The sequence below is a fragment of the Molossus molossus genome, unplaced genomic scaffold (assembly GCF_014108415.1).
Source record: "Molossus molossus isolate mMolMol1 unplaced genomic scaffold, mMolMol1.p scaffold_m16_p_19, whole genome shotgun sequence".
NCBI classification, from domain to species: domain Eukaryota; kingdom Metazoa; phylum Chordata; class Mammalia; order Chiroptera; family Molossidae; genus Molossus; species Molossus molossus.
Window position 1 is genome coordinate 1,357,531 of NW_023425354.1, and position 9,995 is coordinate 1,367,525.

The 9,995-nt window shown below is 63.6% G+C and overlaps 1 protein-coding gene across 1 annotated transcript; it reads left to right on the top strand.

The window, feature by feature from the left end:
* The first annotated feature begins 175 nt into the window (after positions 1–175).
* TEPSIN (TEPSIN adaptor related protein complex 4 accessory protein) lies at positions 176–9,753 on the top strand. The gene is made up of 13 exons (XM_036269869.1): positions 176–242; positions 1,122–1,194; positions 1,452–1,543; positions 1,686–1,779; positions 3,766–3,833; positions 3,970–4,048; positions 4,136–4,207; positions 4,759–4,962; positions 5,693–5,867; positions 5,940–6,053; positions 6,159–6,237; positions 6,395–6,529; positions 7,431–9,753. The coding sequence occupies exons 1-13, from the start codon at positions 195–197 to the stop codon at positions 7,974–7,976; spliced, it is 1,779 nt and encodes a 592-aa protein (XP_036125762.1). The 5' UTR covers positions 176–194; the 3' UTR covers positions 7,977–9,753.
* The last annotated feature ends 242 nt before the right edge of the window (positions 9,754–9,995 follow it).

A 9,995-nucleotide genomic window follows, 5' to 3' on the forward strand; every position in this document is an offset into this window, starting at 1 on the left:
AGCCCTGTAATTGGCTGGTAGACTGTCTGTCTTGATCTGGGACTTCGGATTGGTTCAGGCTCAAATTGTTTACCAAAGTCGGCCTCAGGGCCCGCCCCACGCGAGCGATTGGCCAGCGGGGCCAGACCCTCGCGGTGATTGGCGGGGCCCGGGGCCTGACGGAAACAGGGTGGGGTCAAAAGGTGACCTGCATCATGGCGGCCACGCCGCTGCTGCGAGACCGTCTGAGCTTCCTGCACTGGGTGAGTGCAGGCGGCCCGACCTGCTGCGCGCTGCCGCCTCCGGCTCGCCCCGGGCCGCGGCCATCCGCCTCCCGGGTCCCTGTCGGGCTGGCCGGGGTCACCGCGCCCGGCGCCTCCCGGGCTCTGCGTCCCCGCCGGGCCCCCGCTACCCTCCGGACCCTGCTCCTCCGCCCCCTGGTGTCAGTGGCGTGTGCACACAGCTGGCGTGACAGTCCGGCACGTGTGCTGACGCTGGACAGCTGCCGTTCAAACTGGTCGGGGGCCGGCGCGGTCCTCGGGCCCATTTGGGAACGGGAGTCCTGGCTTCCGTTCCCACACGAGGGAGTCCGCGTGGTGCTACCGAAAAAACGCAGACCCGGCACAGGCAGCTGTCTTCCCGGCGGCTTGTTTCCGCGGGGTCTGCCCCCAGAAGTCGAGCTGTGGGTGGGTCAGGCCGAGGGGTTATGTCACGGGGTCCATCTGTGCTCCGGAAGGCTGGGCCATTCCCAGCTCCCTTCGTGGGGAAGGGGCTCACCCCTGCTTTTTTGTTTCTGCCGGTTGGTAGGTAGGTTAAAGGCGCCTTGACGTTGTCTTGCCCGTCTGCTGGCGCAGAGGTCTGGGGGCGGTGTCACTTCCTGGCCAAGCAGCGTGGCACATCACCATGGCTTTGCAGAAAGGGAGGCTCCTGCCAGGTCCCTGTAGCTGGTGGGACCGTTGCTGCCCGCTCTGGGTCCCTCACCAGGCAGTGTGCCAACAACGAGATGCGTGGAAACTGGTGCCCCAGGAACCCCAAGAGGGAGGACTCTGACAGCCCCTCAGGGATGGCTGGCCCTTTGGTGGCTGTGGGCTCATCCCTGTATGGAACGGCCACTCAGGGGCAGGGCTCTCGCTGCCTTTCAGCTTCCGATTCTGCTGAAGGGAACGTCGGACGATGACGTGCCGTGTCCGGGCTACCTGTTTGAGGAGATCACCAGTATCCTTCCTGTGTCCCCATGCAGGGTCCCTGGGCTTCTGTCCTAAGGGTCCGTGGCTCTTAGAGTCAGAGTAACTGGGTGTGGGAGGGGCCTGGAAGCCACATTACTGATGACACGGGGTCCAGGATGCCCTCGAAGTCCTTTGCTCCTGAAAGCAGGGTCTGGGTTGGTGCCTGCAGGGAGGACACATGGAGAGGTTTCGTGACAGTGGGGCCTGGGGTCAGCGTGCTCCTTTCCTAACCCAAGTGCCTCCTAGAAATCTCTCACGAGTCCCTGGGCAGCAGCCAGTGCCTCCTGGAGTACCTTCTGAACCGTCTACACAGTGGCTCTGGCCGCGTGAAGCTCAAGGTAAGGCTGTGAGTGGCCCCAGCAGACCCTCCAGGGTCAGGTCAGGGCCTGAGCTCACACCCATGGGTGGTAAGGCAGGAGGGGAGGGATGAGCTGGGGGTGCCCTCTGAGTGAGCCCTGCCCCCTGCGACGGTCCCCTCAGGTGCTGAAGATCATGCTCCACCTGTGTGGTCACGGCTCCTCTTCCTTCCTGCTCAGCCTGAAGGGCAACCCCGCCTTCATCCAGGAAGCCGCAGGTACTGGCCCCGCAGCCCCGAGGGCGAGGCAGGGCCCCCGGCTGCAGCCCCACCTCTCGGCCCTCCCTCACCCTTGCTCCCACTCTGGGCCTCGTGCCACCAGCATCTGCCTCCCCATTTGTGGGGCCCTCTTCGCCGGTGTCCCCAAGCCATGTCCCTTCTCTGAGTTTCAGCTCCTCCAGTGTCCTCCACAGTCTGCCACACTCACTACGCTGGTGCTAACGACTGTTTCGGTGTGTGCCCTGCCAGGCCTCGGAGGCTGGCCCTTTCCTGCTGGTCTGTCCCAGTGCCCGCAGGCACACAGCAGGTGCCCGGCTGGTGCAGGCCCCTCCCCTGCCATGGGCTCTCCTCCGCAGGGCAGGTCCCCAGGCCCCAGGCAGAGGGAGCACAGTAAGCCTTCTCTCAGAAGGACTGTAGGAGGAGGGGCCTGGCCTGTCACCCAGGCGCCAGGTGGGTCTGGGTGGAGTCCCATCCCTCACCCCCAGGCCAGGGGTTATTGATTGTCTCCCTAAGGAGAACTTGTGGGCACGTGGCCTGAGATCTTCCACTTGGTGGGGTGGGAGTCCTGGCTCAGGTCAGTCTTGGGGGCACATCATCCCCAGACCCGCTCATTCGGCCTAAATGAATCTTTGGAAGGGCCTGACCCTCAGGCAAGAACCACCCTTGCCCAGGCCGCCCCAGAGGGCAGCACCCAGAAGCTGAGTGGCTCTTGGCTGCCATGCATTTGTAGGAGACCCTCAGCTGCCACAGCTCTACGTGGGCTCCAGTCTCTCCAGTGGTCACCTGGGGCCGTGTGCTCTGAGCACGGCCCCATCAGGGACAGGGACACAGCAGAGCTGTGGTGGGAGGGTGTTCAGAGGATGTCCGTGCTCACACACAGGAGGGCCGCGTCTGGTGCCGGGCAGTGGACCCTCCGAAGCTCAGGCCTTGGGCCTGTGGGGAAGGCGGGGGCCACGCTGGAGCAGCCTGCCGTCCACTTGCTGGTTCAGCTTCTGGCCCAGCCCCGGTGGCGGACGGGCTGCTGCCTGCTCACCAAGGGATGGCAGGGTGAAGCCCACCCCAAAGGGCGGGGAGTGAGGTGTGTTGGCGGCAAGGAAACAGGGAGGCCCTGCTCCCACACCCCGCTGAGCCCGAAAGGATGCGGCCCAGCCAGGCGCCTGCACCTGCCAAGGCCCCGAGGTGGCCCTGGAGCTCTCTGGGCGGGAGCCTGGCACTCCGGGCTGGGGCGGGGCCCAGTGGGCCTTTCGGGCCCTGGTAAGGAACTTGGGTTTTTGTTAGTTTGTTAATCCTCACCTGAGGATATTTTTTCCATTGATTTTTAGACAGAGTAGAAGGGAGGGAGGGGGAGAGAGAAAAACATCGGATTTGTTGCTTCCCGCACAACCCTGACCAGGGCCGGGGATCTAACCTGCAACCCAGGTACGTGTCCTTGACCAGGAATCGCACCCTCGACCCTTTAGTGTGTGGGTCGACGCTCTAACCATTGAGCACACTGGCCAGGGCAGGAACCTGGGTTTTACCCTGAAGTCCCTGGGAACCTCTGAAAGGTTCCTGTCACTTCTGGATGGAGAGTGGGTTGAGGGAGGCAGTTAGGTGGCCGATGAGGGACTCGGGCCAGGCCGCAGTGGGGTGGGAGTCACCATGGTGATGTCCGGAGCCTGGGTGCCTTGGGCTCAGGTAAGGGGCCGAGGGGCTGCGGTGGCACATTTCTGTGCAGTGGCATGAGCGGTGGCCCTGGAGGAGGGGGTTGGGGCTCCCTGGGCTTTGTCCAACGAGCAGAGAGGCTCTGGGAAGTGGGGTCACCCCAGGCTTGGGGGTGCCGAGGGGTCTTTGACCTGGAAGTGATGTCACGTGGGATTGAAGGTCGGCCCTGTGTTTCAGAAAGCTCACCCGGGGGGGAGTGGGGAGGGCAGGGCTGGCCCTGGGGGAAGAGCTGCAGCATTGATCTGGGAGCAGCACCCCCTCAGCCTGCGCCCCGCCCTGCAGCGTTCACAGGGCCCCCGGATCCACTCCATGGGACCAGCTTGTACCAGAAAGTGCGGGCAGCTGCCCAGGTGAGTCCAGGACCCACTTCAGCCCTGGGACCCCAGCTGCACTCCTGCTGTGGGACCAGAGCCTGTGTTTGGCCCTCAGAGGTGGGGGGCGCAGTCGGATGTGGGGCCACACTGAGCGCCTTCACCTCCTGTCTAGGACTTGGGGAGCACCTTGTTCTCAGACACCTTGTCCCCACCGCCTCCCTCCCAGCCTCCCAGGGCCCTGCCACCAGCAGGTATGCCACCTGTCCAGCCAGTCACAGGGCTCTCCCCGGGCAGGGGCGTCGGGGCCTTTTCCCCGGGTGACTCGGCTCCTCCCGCAGGCATGGGCTCCCAGTCCAAGCCCCAGAGCGCCCTGCAGGGCTTCGGCTACAGCAAGGAGCGAGGCCACACAGGTGAGTGCCGCGTGGGCCCTTGGTGCGGACGGCTGGTGAGACAAAGGGACACACCAGTGCAGTCCTCCGGGTGCCCGTGAGGCCCACAGCAGGGCCACGTAACCTCTCGTGGGTCCGGGGCCACGTCCCGTGGTCGTGCTGCCCATCGTGGTCCCGGCTCTGCCCACCCCAGGCCCTTCCGAAGCACCAATCCCTAGGGTGGGCCGGCCTCCCCGAGGGCTGTCTCTTTCTTTGGGGCTGATGGAGGTTCACCACCAGAGGGCGCTCACTCGGAGAGCCCCCTGCCGCCTGCTGGCCGCCAGCCTCTTTGGGTAACCATGGAGGTGGAGTTCTCTAGACACCTCCTAAGGCCTCTGCTCCAAAGTGGGCGTCAGCTCTGTCCCACCGCGAACATACTGAAGAAGCTTCTGCAAGGGCCCGGGTTCCCGCCACGTGGCCTCTGCTCTGTAATTGCAGCTCGAACCCTGAGCCCGGAGCCCTAAGCAGGGAGCAGCCGTAGGCCCCCATCCTGGGAGGACATTGAGGGCCATCTCCCTGTCCCTCTCATGCAGGCTGTGCGGGTGAAGCCTTCCTCTCCACCATCCAGAAGGCTGCGGAGGTGGTGGCCAATGCCGTGCGCCCTGGGCCCGAGGGCCCCGCCGCCCAGGGGTCCCTGCTGCAGGGGGACACCTACCAGCCTGCTGTGACACCTGCAGCCAGCCATGGCCACCGCACTCCTGGGAGCCTGCTCCCTGGAGCCATCCTGGGCACCCGAGGTGTCGGGGGACCCTCCCTGGGGACCTGCTCTCCTTCCCACAGGGCCTTCCCGGTGCCTGCGGGGCGGGCGGGGCCCAGGCCAGGCCAGCGAGAGCCAGGCTCCGGCTCCAGGAGAGGAGACAGGACGAGGGCACTCACCCACCTGGACGCCCGCGGGAGCTGCCACCCGGGCTGCGCGTTTCCCTGGCCTCACACAGCCCGGCGCTGGCTCGCTGTGCTGCCTCTTGGCCAGCTGCTCCAGAGGGGAGCCCGCCCACGGTCCCGCTCCTACAGGCCGGGCGTGAGCGGGGCCGGGAGCCCCAGCCCCCGCCCATTCACCCAGCGCGTTCGGTGGCCCTGCCTGGCCGGGCCCTCGCGAACGCTGGCCTCCATGGCGCGGGCGTCCTGGGGGCAGTTGGCGGGCAGAGGCACAGGCTGATCAGAGGACGGTGCTGCGAGACGGGGAGGGGTCCGGTGTCACTGAGTGACGAGGGTGTCACCAAGCTCTGAGAGCCTCTGGTGCTGGGTGCCACAGTGTCCCTGACCTGGATCCCGGGCAGGCGTGTCCGTGCCGCTGTCTCCACCAGACTCCTGGCGCCTCATGCTGCTGTTTCTGTCCACATCTGTCCACATCTTGGGACCCAGCCCCTCCCCTGGTTCCTCCCAGGTCCCCCGTCTTGGTGTCTCTGGGCTGGGGGGTGAGGCCAGTCCGAGACCCAGGGTCTCACCCACGCCCACCATTTCTTCCAGCCATGAGACACCAGCCTGGCCAGGCCGGCGGGGGCTGGGACGAGCAGGACAGTGGCTCCAGCTCCCCCAGTTCTTCCCAGGAGAACGGCCAGAGCAAGGCCTCGGGCTCGGGCAGTCGGTCGGGCAGTGACAGCCCCTCGGGGGCCAGCCGGGCACCCAGCGACCTGGCCGAGAGGTGAGCAAGCACCTTGGCCCCTCCATGCCCTACCCCAGGATCCCTTCCCCCTGACCGCTGTGCCCCCGACAGGGTCGAGGCCTTGACCCTGAGCAGCTGCCAGCAGGAGCAGAGCCTGGTCCAGAGGGTGGCACAGGGGCCACGCGCCTTCCTGAGCCAAGAGGAGGCACAGAGTTTCGTCAGAGAGTGAGCCCTCGACACCCCTCCCCTCCCCTCCCCCCCTCCTCCCCACCCCCACCCACGGAGGGAAAGGCCTGACTGCCTGACCTGCCCAGGTGCCCCTCCCGGCAGGTGTGGGCGGCTCAACTGTGAGGTGGTGCTGGAGCTGCTGGTCCGACACCTGGGCGGGACCAGCGAGCACGTGCAGATGGTGAGGGCAGCTGGCGTGGGGGGCAGTGGTCTCCCTGGGGTCTGCCCTGGGGGGCGGGTCGGAGGGGGTGAGCATGGGGTCCAGTGGGGATGCCCAGGAGATCCTGGGGCCTTGGGCCTTCTGGGGTGGAGTCTGCTGACACCCCCCCCCCCACCAGAGAACCCTGGGCGCCATTGCCTCCCTGGGCTGCACAGACCTGCTGCCCCCCGAGCACGTCCTGCTCCTGGCCCGGCCGCGCCTGCAGGAGCTCAGTGCGGGCAGCTCCGGACCTGTGACCAACAAGGCCACCAAGGTGGGCAGCCGGGCCCCAGAGGAGTGGGCGCAGGGACACCCCATCCCACTGGCCTTTTCCAGACACGCCCTTCTCGTCCTGCCCTTTGCTGCCCTGGGCAGGCTGTGCCCTAGACCATCAGCTGGGCCTCGCCTTGAGCGTGCTCGGGCGTTCCAGGCTGGCTGGCCTCTTCCTGGTCCTGCCCGCCCTGCCCAAGCTCACCCACCTTCCTGCCCAGCAGCATCCTGTAGGAAACCCCCCTTGACTGCTCAGATGGAGCTATCCCGTTGCTCTCTACTCGCGCAACAGTCCACGGGTCTGTGCACGTCTCCCTGGTACGCAGTTGCCGAGGGCAGAAACCGGCCCAGACAGCTGAGCCCCTTCCCGCTACTGCTGCCCTGTGCCTAGGCTGCCTGGGCTCTCGGCCTCCCCGTCCGGGCCCCCAGCTCCGTGGCCTGTTGGCGTCCCTCAACTTCCTCCCATTTCCTCGGCGGGCACTGAAAGTTCAGATCCTTCGACACCTGTCCCCACATTGTCATCAGAGCATCAGTGGGGCTGCGACGCAGGGGGCGCAGGTGGTCGGGCGGGGTCGCCGCGGGTTCTGAGCAGCGGTTGAAGGCAGTGTCCCCTCCGCGGCTCCTGCCTGTGCCAGCTCGTCCCAAGTCCGCCGGCAGGGCAGCTGTTCACATGGCAGCAGAGGGCGGGCACAGGTGTCTGTGGCACGTGTGTGGCCTGGTGCTTAGGCAGCTCAAGGCCAGCAGCAGCCCTCCAGTGGGTGGGTGACAGTGAGACCACCTGTGAGAGGGCCCAGAGCTGGCCCTGCTGCAGACAGCGGCCTTGCAGAGGGCCCTGGAGAGAGGGGCGCCCTCCTGACTCCCCAGGAGCGTGGGGACCCTCATCAGTTCCCTTCTCCCGCGGTCAGATCCTAAGGCATCTCGAAGCCTCCTGCCGACAGCGTCCCTCTGCCCGGAGGCCCCTGGCGGAGCCCAGCCCCGCCGCCGCCCACCTGGGCCCGTCTGACCTGCTGACGGATGCCGTGCCGTTGGCCAGGGGCCAGGCATTTCTCCAGCCTCTGAGCTCAGCCCTGTCACCCACGGGCCCTACAGCCCCTCTGGCCCTGGACAGGTCCCCCCTCTCAGTCCTTGGGGACACCGGGGAGGCTGGGACCAGACCGGCGGGTCCCGGAGAGCAGGAGACCAGATCTGAACAGGGCCTGGTGGGCACGGACACTCCAAATGGAGGGCCAGAGTTCGGCCCAGGCCCCAGCGGCTGCCTGTGGAGCCCAGAGGCCGGCGGCAGCCACAACTCCTTGTTTGCTGGCATGGAGCTGATGGCCTGGCCGCGCCTGGTGGAGACCGGGACTGCTGCAGAGGAGTCCCCCCAGCCCCCTCAGACATCGTCACAGAGGCTGGCAGCCAAAGGGCCTCCGAGCTCAGAGCCATCAGCTTTCACATTCTTAAACTCCTGACCCAGGACCCCATCCCTCCGCCCCCCAGTGTCTGCATTGGCCTCTTCCCCTGACCCTGAGGCCTTGGTGCAGGGAGCTGCCCAGTCAGGTGAGCTCGGCGTGGATGACCATCCAGCAAAGGGCAGGAGCCCACGGACTGGCCAGGAGAGCAGCTCGAAGGACTGGCCGAGAGGGTGGGGCGCAAAGAGCCCCGCCGGTTTCTGGGCAGAATCGAGCTGAGCTCTTGTTAAGATGGGCAGCTGGCGGGCCCTGAGCTGCTGGGCCTCCGGCCTCACAGCCATCTGGTCTGCCCACGTGAGCACTCTGTGCGTTTGGTTCCTCTGCAGACACTGTCGGGCCCTGGTGGGGCAGAGGGTGCCTGTGGTCTCCTGGAGGGCAGGGGACAGGAAGAGAGGCTGGGATTGAGCTCAGGGGCAGGTGCTCCCTGAGCTGCCCCACGTTCACCCGCAGAGCACAGAACGGCACTCGGCCCCTCTGTGGGGACGTGTTGGGAGAAGAAGGCCCACATGCAGGCTGAGCCCCGACCTTGGCACTCAGCCAGGCTGCCAGAGAGAGGACCCCAGGGCTGCCTTGGTTCTCCCCTCCCCCTCTTCCCACTAGAGGCTGACTGGAGGCCATCAGTTCCTAAGGCAGCGGGCAGGAAGGTGGCAGGCTTTGGGGTCCTTGAGGAAACCTCCATCTGCCTGGCCCTTAGGAACAAGGTTTTTGTGTGGAATTTGAACCACAGCTTGGATTTTTGTTTTTGAGCTCAGAAACCTCGCTCCACAAGTGGGGGGGCATAAGCAGCCACACACCTGGGTGACCAGGGTGGGGTCCTGCCCAGGCCAGCTCCCTGTGTGACCCATGTCAGCACCCTCTGCCATGACTGCTGCCTGCAGCCTGCACAGGGTGGCCTTGCAGGGGCCCCGGGATACCCCACGAGCCAGCCTGCTTTCTCAAGGCCCTTCTCTTCCTGCCTGTGTGTGAGTGGAGTAGCAGTAACAAGGGCACATTAGGGCCGTCTCTCAGACCAGGGACAGGCGTTACTCCTTCCGTGTTTCGGAGAACTCCCAGTAGAACTGTTGGTCCTGTGATTTTCTTAGTTGCACGGTTTATTAACGTTGAAATCCAATTTCGTAAGTAGATATAGGACTATTGGGTTACATACGTGTGAGTTTCAGGTACTTGTATTTTTTAAGGAATTAGTCCGTTTCAAGAAAGTTGTCAAATGGGCCTTTCAATTTCTGTAGGGTCTGTAATGATGTCCCAGCTTTCATTTCCGTTACTGGCCATCTTTCCTGTGTGTTGGTCAGGCTAACTAGAAGGTTTTTAATATCACTGGTGTTTTCAAAGAACTTCTGGTTTTATTTTTCTACGGTTTTTATGTTCAGTGGCTTGGTGTTTATATTTTGTTTTCTAGTTCTTTAAGGTGGGAGCTTAGATTATTACCTGAGACCTTTATTCTGTCCTAATATAGGCATTTCCGTGCTCTAAGTTTTCCTTTATGCTGCTTTGCCTGGATCCCATGAACTTTTATTTTTATTCAGTTCAAAATACTAATTTCCCTTGAGGCTTCCGTTTTGTCCAGTGGGTTATTTAAGGGTATGTTTTTCTGCTATTACTGTTTTAATCGATATAGTAAGATAATGTTTTGTATGACTTAAATTTTGTTGTTAAAAATTTCAGACTTTTGCTCAAGTTTGTTTTATGGGCCAGGCTTTATGGTCTGTGCTGGGGAATGGTCCATGTACCCTTGGTTTAGAACATAGATGGAAAAAAAAAAAATCTTAACAAAATATTAGCGAAATGAGCCCAGCCAGTGTGGCTCAGTGGTTGAGGCTGGACCCAGGCACCAAGAGGTCGCCAGTTCTATTCCCGGTCAGGGCACATGCCAGGATGGGGGTCTGATCGCCAGTGGGGGGCGTGCAGGAGCGGCCAGTCCACGTTCTCGCTCATCCATGTTTCTCTCTCTCCCTCTCCCTTCCTCTCTCTCCAACATCAATAAAGAAAAAATGTAAAAAAGCAAAACGAGTCCCGCAC

Bases quoted from the DNA above. Each gene is read 5' to 3' on its own strand.
- TEPSIN (XM_036269869.1), top strand. From the start codon at position 195: ATGGCGGCCACGCCGCTGCTGCGAGACCGTCTGAGCTTCCTGCACTGG. The intron at 243-1,121 runs GTGAGTGCAGGC...GCTGCCTTTCAG, and splicing joins GTCTGAGCTTCCTGCACTGG to CTTCCGATTCTGCTGAAGGG. The intron at 5,868-5,939 runs GTGAGCAAGCAC...TGCCCCCGACAG, and splicing joins CCCAGCGACCTGGCCGAGAG to GGTCGAGGCCTTGACCCTGA.